The 25,964-nt window shown below is 36.6% G+C and overlaps 1 protein-coding gene across 1 annotated transcript in view; it reads right to left on the bottom strand.

Moving 5' to 3' along the window:
• GABRG2 (gamma-aminobutyric acid type A receptor subunit gamma2) overlaps positions 1 to 24,697 on the bottom strand; it is a gene marked incomplete at both ends in the record, with an annotated part of 77,889 nt that extends 53,192 nt beyond the window's left edge. Inside the window, one exon of the mRNA XM_084295199.1 lies at positions 24,591 to 24,697. Coding sequence (XP_084151325.1) covers positions 24,591 to 24,697 — 107 coding nt within the window. The remainder of the gene's footprint in view (positions 1 to 24,590) is intronic.
• Positions 24,698 to 25,964: the final 1,267 nt, after the last annotated feature.

Raw genomic sequence — 25,964 nt, 5'->3', positions numbered from 1 at the left:
ACCATGTTTACTAACTTAAAGTCAGAATTATAACTGTTGATGATCTCTGCTGTTCCACAATATTTCTGCATCAAATACATTCTTATATAACTTTCAGAAGAACCATATGTAGCATTGGAAAGACACCACCATTTGTCAGTAAAGATGCACTTCTGATTGCTTAAAATTACTGGCAGCAGCAATAATTTTTTTCTCTAAACTGAGGGAAAGATTGGGCACATCTTGTTTCATTAGTGAGCAATCACCCACAAAGGATATTCCTCCAAAATAAGGTGAATATTAATCTATAGGAATATGATTTTCACAACTGGTTGCTTCATAACTTGGATAATGACATAAGCAGTAGAAGGGAAAAGATGCTTTTCTCTGAAGCAGAAACCTATCATGATTGCTCAGTCTTTCAATACTCAGATGTGAGCTCATGTATTCTGTTGGTCTAAATCTCTAAAATTCCAGTGACTTCAACCAAGACATGGTGATTTATACCTGCTGTGGTTCTGTCCTTTAATTTTCTAAATTTAGAAAATGAATTTTAACCATTTCCAAGTGTTCTGTTATGAAACTTCACACAAGAGTCAATTATCCCTGCTGGAATCTGCTGGCTACTGCACTGCTGTTTGCAAGCAGAATCACAGTGGTCACAGTGCCTAAAGAAAAAGACTTTTAGCAGTACTGAATAGCCAACAAGTAATTAGTTTAACTCCAACTAAAATTTATCTGTCCAAAAAAAAAAAAAAATCTGAATGATTTTATCTTTTATGCTAAGTAGGCTATAGAAGCTACAGAGCCCACAGGAGAGATTTAACAAATTACTCATGCATACAGTAAATCTCCACTTATAGCACAAATGCTTTCTACCTCTGAGTGAAGAGCTGAAACAAAGCTTGCTGCTTTACTTAACAGAATTGTTTAACTTAATGAACAGTCAAACTACATTCATTCTCTGCTGTACATAAAAAATTACTGTACTCTATGTTATACATTATTCATGATAATAATACTGTCACTGGGAGGGAAGGACATATTCCACGTTCCCACTGCAGATACAAAGATGCTCTATACATACAAGATATGTGTAGTGAATAGCACATTTTCAGGAGATTACAGTGTCTGTGGAAATCTAACTGTATCTATTCTCTCTCCTTTTGACTACTGATCATATTTTAAGTAAAAATATCTCATTTAAAACAGATTTATTTATTTTTCTCATGAAGCACTATGCTCGGTTTTCTCTCCCTGCTCACATCTGTTCTGTCCGTTTGTAGTGTTTAAACCCAAAAGTTGTGCTCAGGACCAGGCCTCCCATAGAATCACAGAATCATGTAGGTTGGAAAAGACCTTTAAGATCATCAAGTCTGACCATCAGCCTAACACCTCCAAGTCCATGTCCCTAAGCACCACATCTTCACGTCTCTTAAATATCTCCAGGAATGACAACTCCACCGCTTCCCTGAGCAACCTTTTCCACTACTCTTGGCCACCCTTTCTGTGAAGAAATTCTCCCTGATACCCAAACCTGCCCTGGAGCAACTTGAGGCTGTTTTCTTGCATCCTAACACTTGTTACCTGAGAAAAGAGACTGACATTGACCTCACTACAGTGGTACTTATTTCTGTTTTACTATTAAGTGTTCACTACAATACCCAACCATATTTTTTTTTTCATAATTGTAGATCATGTAAATGTGAAGATTATTCTCTTCCCAAGTAACATACTCATGAGTTCCCACATCTGAGACAGAAACTGAAGATAATGCTTTGCTTAGAGTAGAAGATAGAAAATCCAGTTAGCCATCTGAAGTTCCATAACAGGAAATGGAAACTGCATTGGAAGATTTGGGCTTAAAAATCAGAGAAAAGTGTTTACTTGTCCTGCTCCCTCCTCTTAGACCTCTGGCACCAGTGAGACCATGATTCTCTTATCTGGATGGAGTCTTATTCCAGAAGGACTAGACCGAACCATGAAATGCTGAGTCACATTGTTTCCAGAAAAGCTTGTTTCAGACTCAGCCTTTAGAGTTTATTAACTGTATTTTGGCCAGTTGTGTTAGTCATGGGGTGAAGGAGGCTAAAGAAGTTCACAACAGGGAGAAAAAAAATGGTTCTTACCCCTACTTAATGGTTTGGGTAGATTTTAGGTAGGTCACCTGTGGTTCACAGTTTATTTCCTATGCTACTGGTGCAGTTATCATTCCATGAAGTATTCTAATCATTTAAAATATTCAGAAACTGCTCACAAAATGATCAGACTAAAGTCTTGGAAGGCTAGTGTAACAGCAAATGCTGGTAACAGCAGTAAATGGCACAGATCTGTGTAGTCCCATTCACAGCCAGGAGTACTGCTTGAATTTTTTTATCCTTCCTAAGTCACAGAGGTACTGAGGCATACAAGGAAAAGTGATTAAAATAATACTACAGTTTTCACAAATAAATTGCTATAACCAAAACAAAATTAAGTAGGGACTGAGTACACAGGTCTCAGAGGGAGTATTTAGGACCCAGTATCTCTAGAACAGGAGAGATGAGTGCTCCCAGCAGATGACTTTTCAGTCTTTACAGTATGTGAAGACCCTAGATTGCCAGCAAACAAACAAGCATTTCTGAGAATTATGCCTACTTCAAGATTTAAAGGCTGGCTGGATTCTTTTGAATATTTACTTTGTTTTCTACTGAATAAGATGGTACCTTAAAACATAACACCTAAGTAACATAAATGGAGCAGATTATCTTGCGTGTTATCACACGGCACTTACAGGGCAAGCAGGCGATCAGGCCCAGTCAGCATGGGTTTATGAAAGGCAGGGCCTGCATGACGAACCTGATCTCCTTCTATGACAAAGTGACGCGCTTGGTAGATGAGGGAAAGGCTGTGGATGTGGTCTACCTTGACTTCAGCAAGGCTTTTGACACTGTTTCCCACAGCATTCTCCTCAAGAAACTGTCTGCTCATGGCTTGGACTGGCGTACGCTTCGTTGGGTTAGAAACTGGCTGGATAGCTGGGCACAAAGAGTTGTGGTGAATGGAGTCAAATCCAGTTGGAGGCCGGTCACTAGTGGCATTCCCCAGGGCTCGGAACTGGGGCCGGTCCTCTTTATATCTTTATCAATGATCTGGACGAGGGCATTGAGTGCACCCTCAGTAAGTTTGTAGATGACACCAAGTTAGGTGCGTGTGTCAATCTGCTCGGGGGTAGGAAGGTTCTGCACGAGGATCTGGATAGGCTGGACCAATGGGCTGAGGTCAACTGTATGAAGTTCAACAAGGCCAAGTGCCAGGTCCTGTACCTGGGGCACAACAACCCCAAGCAGAGCTACAGGCTAGGAGATGAGTGGTTGGAGAGCTGCCAGGCAGAGAAGGACCTGGGAGTGATGGTGGATAGTCGGCTGAATATGAGCCAGCAGTGTGCTCAGGTGGCCAAGAAGGCCAACAGCATCCTGGCTTGTATCAGAAACAGTGTGGCCAGCAGGGCTAGGGAGGTGATTGTCCCCATGTACTCGGCTCTGGTGAGGCCGCACCTCGAGTACTGTGTTCAGTTTTGGGCCCCTCGCTACAAGAAGGACATGGAGGTGCTCGAGCGAGTCTAGAGAAGGGCGATGAAGCTGGTGAGGGGTCTGGAGAACAAGTCTTACGAGGAGTGTCTGAGGGAGCTGGGCTTGTTCAGCTTGGAGAAAAGGAGACTCAGGGGCGACCTTATTGCTCTCTATAGGTACATTAAAGGAGGCTGTAGCGGGGTGGGGGTTGGTCTGTTCTCCCATGTGCCTGGTGACAGGACCAGAGGGAATGGGCTTAAGTTGAGCCAGGGGAGTTTTAGGTTGGATGTTAGGAAGAACTTCTTTACTGAAAGGGTTGTTAGGCATTGGAATAGGCTGCCCAGGGAAGTGGTGGAGTCACCATCCCTGGAAGTCTTCAAAAGACGTTTAGATGTAGAGCTTAGTGATATGGTTTAGTGGAGGACTTGTTAGTGTTAGGTCAGAGGTTGGACTCGATGATCTTGAGGTCTCTTCCAACCTAGAAATTCTGTGATTCTGTGATTCTGTGATCATGACGTATATTTTACACACCTTCTTCTAATCATTCAGCAACTCATATCATTCTTGTTGGCACTTGTCATCCATTTTGAGTAAAGCAATCCTATTCTTAAACCCTTTCACTGATGTCTTAAATATTACATGGCAATGAAGCTTTTTTAATAGTCACTGTAAAACAGACCAGTTTATCTCACAGTTATTCTGTATCTGCCCCAAGATGTGCACTCATATTAGCTAGTGCACCTGATCACATCATAAAGTTTAGCTTTTGGTAGTTATATTTAAAGCATCTATTTTCCATATTTACAGTTTCTGTAGAATTTGGCTATAGCTAGTGTGTACAGAGAAAGGTTGAAAATGAAAATTAATCTTAGTTTAAATTTTATTTGCTGCTTATAAGTTTTTGAAAATTATTATTTTTTTCTTTATTATTATTTTTTTAAAGAAAACTTTGGGGTCCATTTATTGAGAGTGTTATACATAAAAATTTTGGTTTATAGTATTTACTGTGTTTTCTAGTTTGCTCTACTGAAAAATTGCATTGTAATTTTTGCATTATGCAACTGATTGATTCAAGTTGTGAGTAAGCATGATAATGATTGTCACGTTTTAAATATTGATTGAAGTTGTGAGTAAGCATGATAATGATTGTCATGTTTTAAATATGTCTAGTATAAACAAAATGGGATTTTGACCAATTATCACTAAGATTACCAGAAGCAGAGATCAGTGTTAGTGGCCCTAAAAAGGAAACAAAATGGAATGCAGGCTGAAACATAGCATCTAGTCTGGGATCAGTTTATCCAGCAGAAAGGTGAGGCACATTGGCTAAATATATAGATAAAGGATTTCTATTGTCAGATATACTGGACTAGGATGATGTAGTGGACCAAAAGTGAATTATACCATGATATAAGACTTTTGGGTAAGGAGAGGAAATACATACCATCCCCAGAAAGGATAACAAAATGTAGAGGTATGAAACAAACTTTTATAACCAGTAAGAAAAAAGAGTGATAATTATAAAACCAAGCTCATATAATTCATTTTGAATGGCCTGAGCTAGAAGAGCAGCATTTATACTTGTAAGAACTCAGATGATTCAGATAAAGTTCTGTAATTTAAAATGATCATTTCAAATATTTTTTTTTATTATTTTTTGAGCTGAAATTTTTTATAAATATGTTTTATTTTGTTTACATGAGGTTATATAATCTACCCATTTCTCTTTTTACTGTAGTTATGGCTACACATTTAAGTGGCAAGTGAAGGACAAAATTAGGTAGAAATGAACAGAAACTGAGAAATAATTTCAGTATTTTTCTGCATCATAATCTTAGCTTGAATTTAGCTTTGACTTTATTTGAAATTATCTAGGCATATCTAATTGTAAAAAGCATAACCTTGGAATTATTTGAATCTCAGAAGGTTTATTTTTTGGTTTACCTCCCTCTTTCTCCCCCCTGCCCCTACCCCCTCCCCCCCCCCCCCGTTTTTTTTTTAATTTCTTTTAAAACTGTTTTATGTATCTCTGCATGTGAAATCTGAGGCTCATGGGGTATGATTGTTGCCTATTGCTATTACTCAGCTCCTGTAGATTTGTGCTATAGCTTGGAGAGCTCAAGAAATTAAGTTAACAACCATTACTGAAATGTGATCTGAATAGGTATTGTTTAGTGTGAGTTCTCACCATTTGTTCTGGCTGCATTTTTTTTGTATCTAATTTCATCTGCTACTATTATATATAATTTCTCTTCTCAAATAAGCTACTTTTTTTTTTTTTTTTTCCAGAAAAGATTACTTTAAAATCTCATTGTAAATTAATAGGAGAAGCATGGAGCTTAATGCTATTCTCAGTAAAATTAGGAAAACATGAATGCCCTGCAGCCACCTATTTAAACAATATTATCTCAAAAAAAAAAAAAAAAAGTTATTGCTCAATTAGGTTTGAAAAATAGAAGAATAAAGATTATTGTTCTGTAATACCTTGTAAGGTACTCATATTCATACTCTGTCATGATACTTGCACAATTTTTCTGTATTTTGCCATCATGATACTTTCACTTCTGGAATCAATCATTCATGATGCAGTCATATTTACATCATTATCTGCCACTATTTAGAAACAAACATGTAAAATGCTGGTAATTTCAGCATTTTTTTCTTACTGAATAACCCTCCTAAACTTTTTATTTAAGATTATTTATTTCTTTATGTATTTTTATTTTATATGTGAGCTTCAAAATTCAGGTGAAACTGAATATAATTCCTCATTAGACTGAAATGTATCAGGGAACGTTTTCATCTTCTATGTCTAAATACACAACAAAACACTGTAGTGTGGTGTTCCCCATGTTGGGCTGGGAGTCAGGAACATTGGATGCTAATCCCACTTAAAGGACTAGTGTGCTTCTTGCTCTACTGACTCAACTCATTTAAGAAATACTCAGCTAATAATATTCCACTGTATAGGGCACTTTCTGATTTGTGTCTGACAGCACTGTGATGAATATTATTAGAACAGCAAAGCTGTAAGCAATTATAACAACAGAAAAAAAAATCTTGCCATGCTTCACCTAGTGTTAGAATGGACTGCTTAGCTAAGATGAGGAAACAAATACCTCAAGCACAGCCTTCTCACCTTTGGAAAAAAAGCTTTTGTTGGACACACTTGTTTTTGTAATTAATGAATGGGAAAACCTGTTTATATGTGAAAACTAAACTTTTTATGTCATTCTTTCTTTCTTTGTGCGTGGTCTTAACAAGGTAACAATAAAAAAAAGAGTTTGACATGAAGATTATCACCACATCAGTGCTACATAATACCAAACTCTGAATAGCATATAATCCAGACAGAAATGACAGTGCAATTCGAACATAAAGAAACAGATCTTGAAAAGCTCTACACAGGTCACATAGTAATAATAATAATAATAATAATAATAATAATAATAATAATAATAATAATAATAATAATAAAGATTACAGTTCTCATTTTCTTACAAGGCTGAACTAGGGTGTTTCTATTATGGCTTACGTGCAGGAAAGTGAGAAGGAACTTATTTTACACAAGGAAAACATTTATTGGTGTTAAACTTATGTAAGCATGCATGGTTGAAGCATCTCTGTAGCCAAGGATATTACAGGTAATACTTGTTACTAGGAGCCCTCTCATCCAAATCAATGTCCTTCATTATAAGTTTTTACACTAGACCAGGTTTCTGACTAGGTTACTTTTTAAATCTGGGGGCATCCTGACCTTGTGTGAGAGCAATGGTGTTGAAGGATCTGGATTTTAGAATGTCGAAGACCTAAATAAACAGTTCATTTAGACACAGATACATGGAAATGAAATAAGTTTTCTAACAATCCATGGTGTCAATATTTTTCTTCTCTTCCTTTTAATGTGCAATTCATCAGTCAAGCTTAAGATATCAGTCAGAATTAAGGAATTCCATCCTGGTTCCTAGAATAGGCATTTGCATTCTGACAAGTTCTGTCCTCAGATTTGCTTATGCCAAATTGAATACTTTCTATGGCTTTCTCAGCAGAGTTCCTGCTAAAGCAAACTCTTTAGGTTTTCTGCAATTTCCACTTCTGCAAAATGATTAATTTAGCTAATTGAATCATCTTATTCAGATATGTTAACACAGTATTGTTGAATTCAAATTTGTTTCTGTCACTTGGAGAAACCTTTGGACTACAACTTCTACATGAATCTTGGAACCTAATTGCCTAGGAACCACATGATTTTCTTAATGTAAATGTGTTTTTTGCTGAAAGGTGTTGAGCAAGTTCTATCAACTGTTCTTGTAAGCATATATTATGTTTACAAAATAAATACATAAATCTGCGTAGTTATTTGTGTTTGGTGAAGACTAGGCATTACTGTAAATGGCCTTATTATGAAGGAATAAGCAATCATTATCTGTGTCTTACTGGAAATAAGGCTGCATTGCTGGGAATCACACTTCCATTGCTCTTAACAGCCACATTATAGCCCATAGCTTTGTTACGTCAGGTGTGTCAGTTAACCTTAGAATGACTGGGGAACCAGGCAACAATAAATTTAAAAACAATATGGGTTTATTTATTCATTCAGAATATATTCTCAATTCTCAATTCTTGCTTCTTTAAGATCATGGAAGTATCATTATGAACATGTTTGTCAGATAGAAAATGCGTCTTGAAGAGCGAGCTGAATGAACAGCAAGTAGTTGCTTGATACATGGCTCTTTAACTTACTTATCATGAAGCTAACTCATTCACAAAATGAGTATAAGCAAATAGTGAATATTAAACTTTTAGTTTTTAGCAATGCTTTTGATTTCACTTCAGTTTTTATGCACAGTAACCAGTTGTAACCCATGCAATCCCACTTAAACCAGCTTATACGTGTATCATGCAAGACGCTGTTTGCACTCATACTCAAAAAACAGGCTGTGCAGGGGTGGATGTGGAGTTTAGTCCTGATCACAGGTTAGATGTGTGATACATTAAGAATGTAAGTGGCAAGCTAAAGTCTTTGTGTCATCTGCATAGAAGAATAGTCAACAAGTGTGCCTGATTTTTTCCCTATGGAATGCATTAATTTCAATAAAAGGACTATATTGGTTTTGTTATGAAATTACGATAGAACCAGCCACAAGGAAAGTCCATCAGGATGGCTCAAGTCAGGGTCTCTTTAATTTTCTAGAATGTATGAACATACTAGCTTCTGGATAAGGATTGTTAGCACTTCTGCTGTCATATGCAGCTAGACAGGTATATATAACCTTTAGCCCTGTCAAGTGGCACCTGATTTTACAAATCTCTTCCTTCGTATTTGAGCTGGAATAAATTTTTACGCTCCCCCTCCCCCCCGCCAAAAAAAAACAAAAAAACAAGAAAGGGGGAAGGGGGGTCAGAGTGTAATACTATAATATGGTTAGAACTATATTTCAGTCTCTTATTAATAAATAAGAAATAGGCTGTCCCACTCAGAGGGAATGGCTGGTTGTGTTGCTTCCCATCACTGAAGGCAAGAAAAACTTCTGTTTCCAGTACCATGTGAGAAGAGAAACGTAACCTTTTCCCATTTTATAAGATGTCCAATGCTATTTTGCAGTGAAGACCTGGTACATTCTTCATATATTTTAAACATAAATTATTCAATGAAATAATAAAGAAGAAAAACTTGTAAAAATGTTGTTTCTTAAGCCCTTCCAGTTTTAAATCACTTTACAGAAGAAAATCATATCCACAAGCATTCACAGATCAATCTTCAGTATATATCAGAAGAAAGAGTGATTATCATTGCAGATCTGCAGCAGTGAGAGATGTAAACTAATTTTCTATTAGTGACTGTGAGCAAACAGTCACAAACAGAGAAAAAAAAAAGAGAGAAAAAAAAAAAAGAGGAAAAAAAAGGGGGGGGGTTTCTGGACTCATGTTCAAGCCTGTAGCTATTACTGCAGGGACTGGTTTTCAGAGAATTTTCAAAGCAGCCAGGTTTCATTGAGTAGGATCTGACACATATATAGCTGTGCAGAATTCCTTTCCTTCTTTGCACAGGAAGAAATTATTATGAACCCAAATTTCATTTCTGCAGGACTGCAGTTCAAAGCAAAGATACAAAGAATCCCTTGGTGAATCCCAAAGTGTCCCTTTGTCTTTTGGACAAACTCAAACTCAAACTCAAACCAAGTGCAAGGAAAGACATTTGGTTCAAGGGTTTAGAACAGTTGTTCCTCGACTTAAACAACAGAGGACTTCTGAAGGCAAAACTTTCTGGAGACCGTCCTGGTGATCTCACCCTGACACTGAAGAAATGAATAAATAATCTAAGGCTATCTCAGGCAGTCTCACTTTCATTAAAGGTCCTTTAAAGCTGTAATGTGAAAGAATGAGTATTCACTAGAGCCATCAAAGTATCCAGACTCCATGGGCATGGGAATCATCATTCTGTTGTGCTCAAAATCTTGTTTGTGGGCAAAAAGGAAACACACCTTACATAACAAGCCAAGAATTTATTGTGCTTATAATAGGAATCTGAACAGTCTGACAAGAATTTTTAGTAGTCCACGTGTAATTATGTAAAGAAATAATATGTTTTTGCAGAAAAAGATTCAATAATAATGATACAGTTAAAGTTGTTATATACCCAGTTTTTAGTTTTTATGCCACTTCCTGATGTTAGGCTCACCCTTTTCCTGCTCCTGAGGTTGGTGGTTTCATAATGGTGGTGGTGAGGTCTTACAGTGAGTTGCCACCATCTGGCATCTTTTGCTGGAAGAATGGTCATGTTGGTAGTTTCCTTCTTCTCACCCCAAGATCCACTTGGGATCATTTTTCTTTCTTTCCTAACATGTTTTTAAGTCTTTGTTCTTCCTTCACTGGCATGCAGCTCCACATTATATCCAAGCTTACTATATAAGTTGACCTTGTTAAATACTATTTCATGATTCTTTTTATTACCTTGAAACCATATTTATCCTACTCTTTGGCTCTACAGCCTGTTGTTAGCAATGCCAGCATACAGAAAAAGATGTAAAACATGTACTTTGGATATCTGTTACATTGAAAAAATCTTGCCATCAATTATATTCAGCTTTTTATGCAAGATTTTTTTTTTCTGAAAAAAATGCTGAACTGTTGATGATAATTAATAATAATAAGATTACTCAGCACTTTATTTTAATGAGAAGAAACTGAGTATGGATTCACTTAGCTGTTGTCTTATTTCTTTCTTCTTGTTTCTTCTATCAGTCTCCAATAAACAAAATGTAAGGCACATAATATGCAATTTTTACCTATCTCTCAAGTTTTTGACATTTGAGTGGGCTGGGTGTAATGATCATTGCAAAGCCTATCGCCCCATCCCTTATGTTTAAATGTGACTATTATCGCTAGTCAAAACACCAGGAAAATAGGAGAAATTTCTATTTCACACACATACAAACATATACTTCCTTCCTTCCTTCCTTCCTTCCTTCCTTCCTTCCTTCCTTTCTTCCTTCCTTCCTTCCTTCCTTCCTTCCTTCCTTCCTTCCTTCCTTCCTTCCTTCCTTCCTTCCTTCCTTCCTTCCTTCCTTCCTTCCTTCCTTCCTTCCTTCTTTTTTTCCAGAAATATTTTAACACACCTTTTTTCACTCCTTGACATAAATCAGCTTGGAGAAAAGGAGACTCAGGGGCGACCTTATTGCTCTCTATAGGTACATTAAAGGAGGCTGTAGCGAGGTGGGGATTGGTCTATTCTCTCATGTGCCTGCTCATAGGATGAGGGGGAATGGGCTAAAGTTGTGCCACGGGAGTTTTAGGTTGGATGTTAGGAAGAACTTCCTTACCCAAAGGGTTATTAGGCATTGGAATGCATTGCCCGAGGAAGTGGTGGAGTCACCATCCCTGGAGGTCTTTAAAAGATGTTTAGATGTAGAGCTTAGTGATATGGTTTAGTGGAGGACTTGTTAGTGTTATGTCAGAGGTAGGATTAGGTGATCTTGAAGGTCTCTTCCAACCTAGACAACTCTGTGATTCTGTGATTCTGTGATAAAGTAGGATTTTATTTTATAAATTCTCATTGCACTGATTATGATCAAGGAAGTCTCTCTTTGTAAAATTTTTAAATTTGTAAATTTTTAAAGGGAAAGCTGCTAGGAGCATATTTTAGAGTTAGAAGATAGGCATAGGGAAAGATGGATGCCTCATAATTCAAAAACAGGGCAGGAATCAGAACAATAACTGAGTATGAGCAGAAGCTAAGAAAGTTGTCTGAGTGAGTTTGATTAATGTGTGGAACTGGCTATGAGGGTCAGAAATAGCAGTAGATGTAACCATGACAATATTCCAAAAACATACTTAGGAAAAACTGTGTTGGGAACAAAGATGATAGGGTATAACTATTACTGATATATTTCTGAAATTCGTATAAGAGATAAAAACACATTAAGGTCTCAGAGATGCAGACTCAGGTAAATAGACTTTCAAAATATTTTTAGCAATAGAAAGGTACAGAGTGCAGAAGATATCGCAGAGAATGATGTTAAGTGGAGAAAGACCTACAGAAGTGAAAATGTATTCTTCAGTTTGAAAGATTACATAAGAGGATATATATATTTTTTTCTTCACTGTAGCTCTGTATTGTGGCTAAATCGAAAGATCCACTAAATGTGCTGCAGAGCATTTTTCACACATAAACCCAAACATCCATATGTTCAAGGCCACAAGTTCTAGCACCCAAGCAGGTTTCCCTGGTTCTTTCTGAGAGCCCTGTGGAGTGTTCACTGTGGCCATGACAGTGATAAGTTTTAAAACTCAACAGATGCAAAACCTAGCAGTGAAAGGCAACTGCTATCTGATTTTGCTGGCTCATTTTAAACTAGTCCATTCCCAGCTGTGAGGTCTCCATTTAAGAGCAGCAGATACAAATGGTGGCACTTATGGGCAATGTACTATTTGTGAGCACCTAAGCTAAGTCCGTGGAGATAATTAGGGTATCAGCACAAGCATCATATTTTCTAAGAATAAGATGCAGATGGGTTTAAGAACCCATTTTCTATGGGTGCAGAGAAGGCTCTTCAGTAAAAAAATGTAGAACACCTGACAACACGATGGTGCTTCAGAGATTATGTGTGTACTTTTCAAACTGCATGATCAAGATCTATTTAAAAACAGGAAGTCTTCTAGTGGCTTGAGCGGAAGCCAGCTGGGACCATCAGGTGAGGATGGAGACCTGAAAACCTGGAAAGAAGGGAAATCCTTAAAATTACCAGAACATGAGCAGAAACTAAGGAGGGATGGAGATGTTTTACTAATTATAACATATTTTCTACATGGCTAAATTCACATTCACTTTTACTTGCTAAAGTTCCAACAGCTTTTTATGAACTGTGGATTTTCGCAGAATATCTGATAGGGTACTGAGAAGAAATTTCACTGGAAGCCAGCAAAAGAAGACTTTTACATGCAGTTTGTTCTCCTGAATTCCTAGGGAATTTGGCAAATACACCTCAAAATATTTTCTTAAATGAAGAACAGGTGCTGTTCCAAGACTTAAAGTTTTCCAGGAGACATAACTGGAATACGTTTAACTGGCAACATTGGCATTTTTACATATCCCTGTCAGATTTCCTGGGATTATGCTCTTCATCCTGCTTAGTATTCTGGTTCCTGTTCAGAAAACCATATCCAGAAATACATAGCAGAAATACATAGGTAACAGCCACTGTTTCCTGAAGTGTCATTGGCAGACACAACATCTCCCTTAAAATAATATATTCTTCACATGCTCTTTAGAGTTTTTGCAGATAAACTAAAATAAGAAGTCCTATTTAAAATATGTACTATTTATGACTGAACATCATTTGATTATTAAGCTTCCATTTCTTTCATTAAATCTTTTTGATACTGTTTTATTGAGGAGCTCAGAGCATTGTGTGTTCAGGTAACAATTGCAGATAACAAATGTTTCTCATTCTTTAATCTGAATACATATTGTAGTGAATTTAATCACCTCTGCTGCTAATCTACTATAGTGAGAATAAAGAAATACTGCTATGGGTACCACAACACAAGAATTGATTTTACAGATGTAGTAGGTTTCCTTTCTTTTTTTTTTTCCTTCCTTAACAAATGTTGTAATTAAAGCTGCAAATTATTTTCAGTTCTAATACACTCTGAAGCTCTTCATACACTCAGAACATTTTCAAAGTTCTCATGTGAGCTACAATTCTTGGTTTCTGGCCGATGAATAATTGTTTTGCAAAATGTAAAATAAAGTCCACTTTTTGAAATCTGTAAGGCTAAAATTATTCCTATTCCCTTTTAAAATCATATCCATATAGGGTTTGTTTTCACACATATAATCCCTAGATGACTGAGTAGCGAATTATGGAACTCAAAAAAGTAACCATTATGGAGACAGAGAAAAGGGTTAAAAGTGGTTCAATATAAACAGCAAATAGTAACTTGGAAATGCTTCATTTTAGTATTGAGAAATTATATCTCTCTAGAAGCCATGTCAGCATAGAATCACAGCATGGCTGAGGTTGGAAGGGACCTCTGAAGTCCAACCCCTTTGCTGAGCAGGACCACCTAGAGCACATTGCCATGTTGAAAGACAAAAGGAACGCTGTCCTCACTGTGGGAAATAGAGGTATCTTAGCCTTACAAACTTTTTGACATCCAGGAGGCAGAATTGTGGATCTGTATCATGATAATCGGTAGAAGAGAAGAATATTTTCACGTTGCTAATTGTGGGATCTTAAAAATTGTGCTCAGAGCCTGATTAGATATGCTGGACCTGGAAGTTAAGAATTTGCTCCTAAATATTTGTGGTGACGTAATCTCATGTGCTGCACTAGAGATTCAGTAAGGTTTTAAGTCATTTTAAGCACATAATTTAAGTCTTTAAAGCTGCTTACTAAGGTTTTTGAGCTTTTACTATGGAAACAAGGGAGAGAAAATGAAAAAAGATATTAATGATGTAATGCTGTCTTTGCCCCAAAGAGTTTACAAATATCAATATAGGTTTATTTACTATAATGCACTCTTTGACATTAGTTAATTATTTTGGCCCAATAAAAGAGCAACAGTATTTGTGATTGTCCTCTAAGGACAATCCTCAAAGCATTTTACTACTGGCAAACTTCCCCTCTTCCAAATCCTCCCCTTCCAAGAAAATGGTGATACCTTTACTAACTTATGAAATGAAAGTGTAGTACACAAAGAGATTTGGGTTCACAAGCCTCACTGGCTGTAGAAGCAAAATGCATCATTTCAGTTATTTATATGAAAGCAAAAAGGTGTCTTTTCAGTCTTCAGGTTCACCTACTAAGACTGTTCCTGGCAATATAAATATTATTACACAGATAACATGTCTCATATCTTCCAAACCTTCTAATCACATCACCACTTCTTCAGCCAAAGTTGCTTACTGTGGTAATGGATTTGCTTTGCTTCTTTCTCCTTTTCCTGCATAACTGTGAGCTACCATCAACTTTCCCATTTGTTCTTATTCCACAGTGGCATGCTCCCTTCCCTCTAAAATATACTTACTAAAGGTATACACAGCCTAATTTCACTTAATAGAGAAGGTTGCCCTGCATTTTGTCTGTTAATTTGATCATAATAACTCACCCTTCTGAGTCCTTGCACTGGTTTCCTATCTGCAGTAATGCCAGTCTTCTTGTCAGTATGTTCAAAACACAGTCTAATTCCAGCCTTCATTTCCATATACCCTTCAGTTCTGCCTCCTATTCACAACAGTCTTTCTGGGCTGATAGCTAAAGCCCTTATTCTCAGTAGGAAGTCCCTTTAAGAGCTAACAGTGTTTCATCTACAGAGATTCAAACTGACAGTAAATTGAATTGTATATCAATTATTTGGTAGTATTCTTCATTCACTAACATCTGTCTGTTTGTTTGCCTTTAGTGTGGTATCTTTCTGGGCAATATTTTCTCAGCTGTTTTGAAAATATTGGTCTTTAGTACAGATCAGCATGAGCCAATGATCTACATATATACCTATATTATTGATTTTTATTTATTTACTTATTTTGGTCAGGGGATTATCTTTCTTCACATGGAGGCAGTTTGAGTGCCTAAATTTAGGTAGAATGGCTCTTTGGCCTATAAAAGCAGAAATCAGGATAGCAAAAGAGGAAAGATGATCAACCTTTATGAACCTAATGAACCTTAATTAACTGTGCTCCCTTGACTCCATCACTATTTGCTGTATACCCAGTTGAAGTTTTTTAACTGTTAATCTACTGTGTGAGGTCTTTTGTGCCTTCGTCAGTGCAAAAAAAGGAAGAGTATGTCCTATACCTCCCTTTTACAGGTTGCATGAGAAATGACTAAGTGACCAATCTCATAACTGACTTAGAAGAGCATAATTTAGACTGGTTTGGTAGCTTTCTCTGTCTTTACCAACCATATGCACGGACCATTGAGGGCCAGAAGTGCACCTAATAACATATTGAATAGTATATTGATTAGTTTAATAAGGTTTTCTAACAAACATTACCTCATTAATATTAATTGTTCTTAACTGTTTTTATCATTCTTCCTGTTTCTGTTTCTTTTTCCCTCTTCTCTTGAAAAATAATGAAATATTTTTATTTATTTTTTTTACAAGATGAATTAAGCAAAAGTGCAATTCAGTAGGTAATCCTCAATCTGTTGAAGCAGGCAGATTTCTGTTTCTATCTGAAGATATCTTACTACAGATTAACAAAAGCTTCATCTGACCAGAGCATGCTATTTGTGTTACACAATACAGCACTGAATCACTATTGAAGGAAAACATTTTCTGATGTCACCCAGTGTTTTCCAGGGAATTCTGTCAGAGAGTTATTCTGGGTATGCATGAGAACCTTTTTAAGACACATTTCTCATCAGTGTATAGAACCATAACTATTTTTCTGTTAAAAAAAAAATTAAAAAAAATTAAGATGATAAATGGCTCAGAGAACAGCTAGACTTTCATCTCAAGGTTTCACACCAAAGTCCAAGATGGCATTCAGTGAAAAATACAATTTCATATTTCATGATTACCTGCATCGTTTGGAATAAGCTAATGCAAGCACAAAAAGTAGATATCTTCTCTTTCCTTTCCTTAAAATGTTCATTGTTAGCCTTCATTCCTTTGAGACACTTTTCTTTCCATATATTGATGTTTTATTTATGGTAATAATCTGTATATGTTGGTTTAGGTTGAGTACAAGTGCTTTTTCTTTAATGTTTTGCTGTCTGTCTGTGAACAGATGAAAGTTATGTCTTGTAAGAGTAATATTTAGTTTCATATACAATGGCCAGATTTCACAGTTAGGCCTACGCATTGTGTTGTACATCACTGATTATGTGTGAAAATGTCCTTCAACTAAATCTGAAAAAATATAACTGAGCCTGTAGGTAAGAAAATATGACTTACACTTAAGTGAATTTCTTTCTTAAAGATAACCATTTGTTGCATTGGGATTCTTGCATAAATTAATGAAGTTCTACTACCTGCCATTGCTTTGGATATATAAGAGGTTAAACTAATGATTTTTCTGGGTCTGATCATATATCATGTCAGGTCTCTTGCATCTGACATGCCACTAGCAGAAATTAAAAGCAAAATATTGGGGAAAGAATGCTTTTCTGGTAAAATCTCTGCTTCCAGAAACATGCAGCTGGAGATTTCCTGTAACAAAATCTTGCCACTGAGTTCAATGCTCCTTGATGTACTTCTCTTGGTTTTGAACCTCTGTAAAACTTCAGGCTCTGCAGTTACCTCACTGGCTAGAAAAGTAAACTTTCCTTAATTTTTCACATAGCTAATGATAATTTATTCAGGCTTTTTATAGGAGAAAACAAATAATGCTTCTGTAGTGAACTTCCTTCTGGTTGCTTAGGACATCATATGAAAATTCATTATGCTGTTGAAGTAGTCATTTATATGGGAAGGTGTTTGCTAAATTTCTCTTCTGCTTATGCAGTCACTGAATTATTTCTCCTGATGGTTTTCAGCAGCATTAAAGCCTCCCATTTTTGAGAGTAGTTGTGTTAAAAATATTATCCAGTTATATAAATAAGAGGATATCATTGTGTGTCAGACTGAATATCCAATATTCAGTCTCATGAGACTCACATATTAATTTCCTGGCACAACTGTACAAATAACCCAGAATCACACTCGATGATTATCACCCTCAATAGCTGTCTTCAATTTATCACCTTCAGCCCTCTTCTTCAGCCACCTCAGTTTGTCTCAGCAAACTGGTAGGTGCTGGGACTTGTGAAAATATGTACCCACTATCTTCCTCTTCCAACTCTTCTATGAAAAAAGATGGAAAAAATGATAGTTTTTATATAAATTTCTCACATTGAAGTAGATGATTACACATTATGTTATAAATGAATTTCTAACCATATGACAAATTTAAATGTAAATATTATTTTCTTGTTTCCAAAGATAAAATTAAATGATATTTTCTCCACCTCCTGGCTTATAGCAAACCTTAATTTCCTCTTAATTGGAAAGGTCAAAATTGCAGGTTACTTCTGGACATAACAGGAGAAAAGATGGACTCAATTCAAACAACAACAAAGCTCCTACTGACTGCACTGGAGCTCTTCCGAGCCAGGAGCTCACCTAAATACCTGTAAAGATAATGTCTCTCTAGGTATATATGCTTGGAAGATTCAGACTCTCATGGCCTGATTTTTGTTAACATTATAATGATCTGGGCTACAATCCAGAATCAAATGGAAGAATGTAATATATACATTAAGTTTTAAGTCTTTAGAAGTCACTAATCATGTTGAGTCTAAAGTCTAAAATCAGTGAATTTAGAATGGACCATTTAAGCTGTTCCTTTTTCGTATCACTTTTATCCTTCAGCTAAAATAGCTCTTCACCTTTTCACCTGCTTTTTTGTGTTTGTTTGTTTGTTTGTTTCTTCATGCTATGGATATATTCACTATGGTTAATCATATTCCCTAAATTCATTAGTGCTCAGCAAGTTTAGTTTTAGTCTCAGTTAGTCTCAGTTAGTTTAGTCTCTTGAAATAGGCTCTTCCTTACCTCATAATAATATAATAATAATAGTTTTCTGACTATGGCAATGGATTTCTTTTTCCTGCAATTTGTGGTTCTTTCCTGTTACTTTCTGCAGGAATTTAGTCTTTTATGAAATGGACGTTACTTGTTCTAAATACACTTGCTCCACCTTTGCACACAGAAGCATGTCTCTACTTGCAGTAAAGTTACTTGGACACCTATTTCTATCATTAATTGTTACATCTATTCCAAAAAGAGATAAATATACATGCATCTTGGTCTTTTAGTGCTGCACAGTCTCCCTAGCTCTTGATCAGAACAAGAAAACAAGTTCTGCTCTTCAACAAAGAATATTGTTTATATCCAGAGTGTCAGGACAAAACCTTCGTGAGACTTAAGATCAATGTATGCTATAGTTTGTTGGCTGAAATGGCATGTTAGGTTTAAGCTGATCTTCAATACAGAATAAATTTCACCCTGGCAGACAAACAGAAAACAACAACAACAAACTGTTTATAGCTATTGTAAATCAGTTAGCTGGAATGTAGATTGAGAGCTTTCTGCAGAGTAAAAGCATTATACAGTGTAAGAAATACTTCTTGAAGATTCTTCTGGAGTTATAATTTAACTTTGGGCTATTTCCCAGTTCTTAGCTCTAAACACATTACATATAAGAATTCATACTCTGTAGGTCCTGGCTTTTCTCTCAGCGAGAGACTGACTTCATCTGGTCAAGTGTTAGTGAGAAGATTAAACTGGGTCCATGATATGAGGAGATTCCTAAGACTGCAGAGATGTTCAGCATTAGCTGCAGGATAGGATGTTGATTTCTCAGTAGACATCACAGGGAAAATGCAAAATCAAGCCTTACCATCCGTGTCAAAGGGAATTTATAGTGCAATAAATGTCCATAAGGAAAGTGCAACACTAGATAAACTATGAAGCATCAAAACTAAAAAGAAACTTCACTTCTAAAATCTTTGTGTGTGTGTGTGTATACCAAGCCCAAATCCATATTAAGCGAGCCTTCAGCTAGCAATGTACTCTCCCCTGCCATTCTGACATAACCTACTTGTTCTGTACAAGACTGAGTAGGGCTGCAAGTGCAGTAGTTTGTAAAGCAGCAGTTCAGACTGCATCAATGATGCCGACAACCACAGTACACTCTAGGTATTCTGTTGCATGTTTTCAAAGAACTAATGAACTATTATTTTAATACAAAGTCTATATCTGTGAATGTATAAACATTTTATAGTTAGAATGGCTGAACAAAACCAGGGAAAGGTATAGGGTGCTGAGCTAACTTAAAATGGGTTAGTGCATCTCCAAGTTGCAGGAAAGTGCCATTTGGGAGTCTGGACCTGGGTCCTTAGGATGCCTCTTCTTTGGAGATTACTTTTTATACATTTTATCTAATCTTCTAATAACTCATGCTTTTAAGTCATGATTCAGTGCTTTTTTGGAGCAAGTGGTGGTCATTACTAAGGTACTAAAGTGTTTAAGCATAGTGGGATGGAGACCTGCAATGAGTTTCCTGTGACCAGATACGTACTTCCTTTGCCTTCATACATTCACTCCTGTCAATCTTCTTTCCTTTTAAATTTTTGGACAATGTTACAGAGTTTCTTGACTTATAACAACTGAACAAATATATCCTCAACAGGAAAACAACATAATCACAATTCAAATCAACAAGATATTTTTTTTCCAGATAGCATTGAACTAGAACAGTTTAAATTCATGACCAAAGACATGGTTTAGATGGCCACTGAGAAGACACAACATGAATTGCATGGTAAATATTACAATTAAAGATTAGATTCATTTCTAAAGCTGCTGTTAGTTTGTTTATTTATTTATTTACTATTAACAAGTTTTATTTCTCAGATTTTCAAGGATTCAAACTTTTTGAAAGGCTTTCTAATATCACTTTGCATATTCATCAGAGTAATTTGGAATACATGAATATTAGTATGCAAGTTATGGTTATGTGGAATAGCCAAAAAACAGAAGTTAGTTAAAGGGTTTAATACACATTTCCAAACCATTATATACTTGAAAGTAGGGAGAAAATATCTACAATATTTTATGCTCCATTAAAATTACTAAATAGAATGTTATTTACTTGTTCTAGTCTGCTTTATACCATTGCTTTTTGCAGTCTTTTTATTAGAATCATAGCTGTTCCAAATTCCTTCTCTGAATCAGTATGAATGTATCACCATTACAGCTGATAACTGATAAAAGTCAGGAATGCAGTATGGCTATGAAAAACTCAAAGGCAATCTCACTCTCCTTGCTACCCCTGAATTTTTCAAGTAGAGTGAAGGTCCTGTGTCCATGCAGTCTCAGCTCTGCTGAAATACACGGTGGTATATAGGCCAGTCAGCACTAAATCTGCAATTTCATTGTACAAGGATAAAGTCATCATTTAACAGCATTTATATTCACAACTTCTGTTGTGGTGCTTCTTTACAAGGGACTATTCCTTGTTGAGAAATTGTCTCTTGCTCAGCAACATCATACTCCAGTAATGCTCCAGGTGACTTCCACAGGACCTCTGACTTTACAGAAGTGCTATGCACTGCATGAAAGAATTGGAAGCTAGTATATGAATAACTACATCTGCAAGGTTGATTCCAAACTGATGTTAGCAAACTTTACAGTAATTCTAAATGACTGTTCAGCTCAGGGATATTCATGCCCCTCTTAATCATTGTTATTATATCATGTACCACACGGTGCAAGAAACCAGCTGACACTGCTAGTGATTTACAGGAACAAAACAATTTTATTCATTTCCATGCTGTGTAATTTGCTAAGAAAAATATGCTCATTCATATATGCACCAAGGTATTTTAGAGTTAAAATGATTGTCTTGTGCTTTTTTTTTTTTTTTTCTCCTGATCATTCTTGACAGTTTTCAATTTTAGTTATTTAGTTGTAGCATAGAAACATTGTAGAAACGTTGTCATTCCACTACTTGGGCACTTCCAAGGAAAAAAAAAAAAAAGTAGCCACTGTCCCAGCATTACTCTGCACTGCGTGATTTTTGTTGTCAATGAGTTAGAGCTAAGGACTAGACAAAAATAACAAATAAAACCCATATGTAAACAGTACACAGGGTATAGCTTTCAATCTATCTGAAACTTTGCTGGTAAGTGAGCTTTAATAAATGCAATATTCATTAATTACTTATGTAGTATACAATAAGTTTAATCAAATATTATTTCCAATTAAACCCCATACTGATATGTGCAAATATTAAAGTATTCTATGTACATTTTTAAAATATTGTCTCAAACCCCGTATTATGGTGCACAGACATTTGGAATTTGGTTTGACTCATTTTCTATGAGTGTTTCAGTCAAAAGGGTGGGCTGCACAGTGCTGTTACACTGGTTTGAGTGATAGGATAATGGGGGAACTTAACTTTATGCAGTATTTGCAGCACAGTTAGGAACTTATGAAATTTTGAAAGAAACGCTTCCTAAAACTTTAGTGTGCAGAGTTGTAAAGATGTACTGTGTGAATGTTATGAAACTAATGATATAAAATCACTGTAAAGGTAATGTACCGCTGTGCTATAATGTGACATTTATTCTGAATTGATTCAAATCATGGTTTGTTGCTTTCAGTGATACCTGAATAGTGCCCTAACTTTCTTCTTCTTTCTCTGATCTTCCAAACTATCAACAATTGTGAAACAACTAATTTCTCCAGAGAATAACTTCTTTTTTTATATTTAAATAGGAAAAACCTCTGCACAAAATTAACAACCAATTTATGTTCAGCTACTTTGATAAGATTCTGCAAATAGTTTAACATCTGTGTGTACTGACTGTTTTCAACACATTTATTTACACACATAACATGGAGCGCATGTTAGTGTTCAGTTACATTGCCCTATAAGAATTTAAATGTCCAAGACAAGTGACACATAATACAATTATATTGCCCTCTATCTGATCTGTTTGATGAGTTTTTAAGAAAGAAAAGTTTTCATTGTGGCTATAAATAGACACCAAGTTCAACTTTCCTAACTCTCTCTTGGTCCATGATTTCCCAAAGGTAACATTAATTTTTCTTCCACAACAGGAAGAGAAAGGTGTCTTGATTATTAGAAATAAAATCATGTTTTCATGTTGACTCATTGAAAATATTTTTGTAAAGCACTAAAAATAATTTTCCTCTTTAATTGTAACTCCTTAATATTACTTCTCTGTCTGTTTTTCCTTAAAATATGATGTCAGGAAAGTTTCAGAGCAAACCATCTTGGCTATCAGATGGTTATGAACAGAAAACAGAACATTTTGCTGAGCTAAAAGTTTAATTTCTACTATGAAGAGTTTCTTTTAAAGCTTATGAAATAATTTTGGCAAAATTCTGTAGCTGAAAAGTGAGTGAAAATAAGCGAATTAAACTATCAGGGATCGTTTTAGTGGAAGTTTTACAGTAAAATAATCTGAGACTGTATCTGTGTAAAGTGAGCACTGTCCAGTGGGAAAGAAGGAAGAATTACACAGAGCAATACAAACACAGGTACAGTCACCTCAGCTGAAGTCCTTAGGTGAACTGCTTTCTTGAAATCCAATAAAAGCTCGTTTTCCATTGCTTTCTATTCACATAGTAATCATAAAGAATTCTTACAAAATCAGACATGCCTTTTGCTTGTCTGGCTTCTGACAACAAGGTCTCTTTTCTGGTAGGCTCACTAAGTTTTATTTCACTTTCTACTCCATTTTCAGCCATTTTACATTTAATTTTAGGGGAATTCTTCACAAAGTTATTTGTTTGTGATGAAAGCTACTGTAAAATCCAGCAACTTTTAATTTCCTTGGTCAGTAATTTTTGTCTTTTGTTTTGCTTGGAACTAAAGTCCTACATCTGCAGCTACAAAGTTCACTTTTTTTTTTTTTATTATTTAAAAAAAAGCAAACAAAATTAACCCACTTTTCTGTATGGCAGTGTCTAAGGAAAAGAAAGGGAGCAGAAAGAAGGTAAATCTGAATGAGAAGCCTGTATGACTACAGCATTAATAAGAGAAAAAGAGAGAAAAAGGAGTTGGTACTAACTTCTGTAGTGTATAAATGTCAACAAGGCTTGTGCAGCTGTGAGGAAAAGTCTTGAAAGACCAAGTACTTTACAATGCAATGCTACTTGCTCATCTAAACTGTTAAATGTACAGTCCAGAAACCTTTGTAAGAATGCCTGGTTCAGCATATTGCTTGGCACTGCAGTAGTACTTACTCTCCCCCTCCACTTTCTGCACATCCATATACAAACTCCTTCTTCCTCTGCTATTAAGATTTTTACCTCTTTACATTTATGTATACAATACACACATGCAGCATCCTTGCACATGTTGTCTTCAAACAGTACATGTGTAAGCACGTGGGGGTAAATGTTACTGTAAATATTTGTCTAATCTGACCGGCTATGTGATTTGCACACTCTATTACATCCCACTGCTTATTTCATCAGCATTAAACACATCTCAGTAACCAGCAAATGCAGGCAGCAGCTCACTATCTGCCTTCAGAGGTTTTGCAGAGATATGCATCCCTGTCCTTGGTCCTAAATCCTTGCACTGGCTCCTTACAGAACAAACATACAGCGCTTCGGAGCCCAAAGCCCAGGCACGGCCATGATGTGGCTGCTTAGGTGGAAACAAGCGTGAATGCACGGACATTCTACCCACAAAACACAGCTGCATTATAACTCCATGCACTCTAGCAAACAATAATTCAGAGGGAGAAGGCTTCATTAATATGGCACCAAATTCCATGAAACACCCGGCATGTACCACCATCACACACACCCGCTGCTCACACTCCCTGTCCGTTTCAGAGCAACCACAATTGTAAGAGAAATAAAACATTAAAAGATCTCATCTGCTAGGAGATAGATGAATGTAATGTCGCTATCTAAACCTCCAGCATTCTCACGACAGCTCTGTGAATTTGAAAACAGCATCTTCACCCCCAGCCCTCCTCCCCCCCACCCCCCCAACAAACAGAATCAGAAAGCACATCTTACCACTGGATGAGAGAGAGGAACACAAGTGCCCACACCATCATTTTGAGAGAAAATGCAGGATTCAAGAGTGCAGTGCTCCCCAGGCTTGTTGGATTTGGAGGAATCATCTCTTTCTCTCTCCCCCCCCCCAGCCCTGTTTTTTCCCCTTTTCTCTCGGTTGCAGATGGATCCGTCCCCTTCTTTATTTATTTATTTATTTTTTGGTAGTGGTTCTTCCCCCCCTCCCTACCAGGTCCCGTCAGTGGGATGATACATTGCGCCCAGCTGCGGGAATTAATATGCAGGGGGGGGCAGAAATTAGATCTGCACAAGCCCTTTGCAGATATAATCAAAAAACGTCAGCTCAGGCAGCAAGCAGCAGCTTCCAGATCTAGGGCAATAATATAATTGGGAGAAAAGAAAAGAAAAACCGCACATACACAAACACTCGCAGAATAAAAACAGTCAAGGGAAGGAGAAACGCATACACATGCACACATTTACAGAACCACTCACATACATGCAACAATCCGATACAGCAGTGGAAAGGGTAGATGAGAGAAAAGAAAGAAGAGAAAAAAAAAAAAAAGGAAAAAAAAAAAAAGAATGAATAAAGCAATGGAGCTCCTGCCTGAATGCAGATTAACTCTGAGGTCAAAGTGGAAATGATGCACTCTGCTGCAGCAGCACAGATTAACACATGCGTGGTGTCAGCCGTGGTGCTTTTTAACCTTTGATTACACATATGCAGGCAGCCTGGATTTTTGCTTTGGAGGCAAGAAAGATTTGGCAGGCATAAAAAGGGAGGTTGGAAGGAAAAGCTTGCCCTATGCTGCTGAGGATCCTCATTTTTCTAAACAGCTTGGAAATCGTGATTGCAAAGGGGAAAAAATAAAAGGATGGATCGGGGGAGTGGAAAAGGGAGGGATGGTTGTTGCTAAGTAACTCAGGAAATGGGGAAAGCAGCATTGGTGGAGTCAGTATCAATGAGGTGATTCAGTGTGTGATAGGATTAGGGAGAATATGCAAGGTCTTCATCTCCCCTCCCCCTAATAAAATCTGGCTAGACCAACACAGGAAATGCTTCCTGGACAAAGGGGAAACACTAGATGGCTATAAAAGCTGGATCTTGCCAAGTTTTGGAACCAGAATCCCAGGTTCCATTGTACAAACATGAATTTTAGCTGCTATTAGGGAAAACAAAACAAAACAAAACAAAACAAAAAACTATCAATAAAACAACAACAACAACAACAACAAACAAACAAACAAACAGAGAATCTCATGATTTCCCAGAGGCAGAGCACCTCATTCTAAAACAGACAGTTGGACCATGATCCACAGTAACAAATTTTTGACCCCCCCCTTTTTTTTTTCTGTCTAAAAGCAAGGCAA

Source organism: Netta rufina (assembly GCF_964035555.1).
Source record: "Netta rufina genome assembly, chromosome: 14".
NCBI lineage: Eukaryota > Metazoa > Chordata > Aves > Anseriformes > Anatidae > Netta > Netta rufina.
This window is presented reverse-complemented; position numbering and strand designations above follow the sequence as displayed.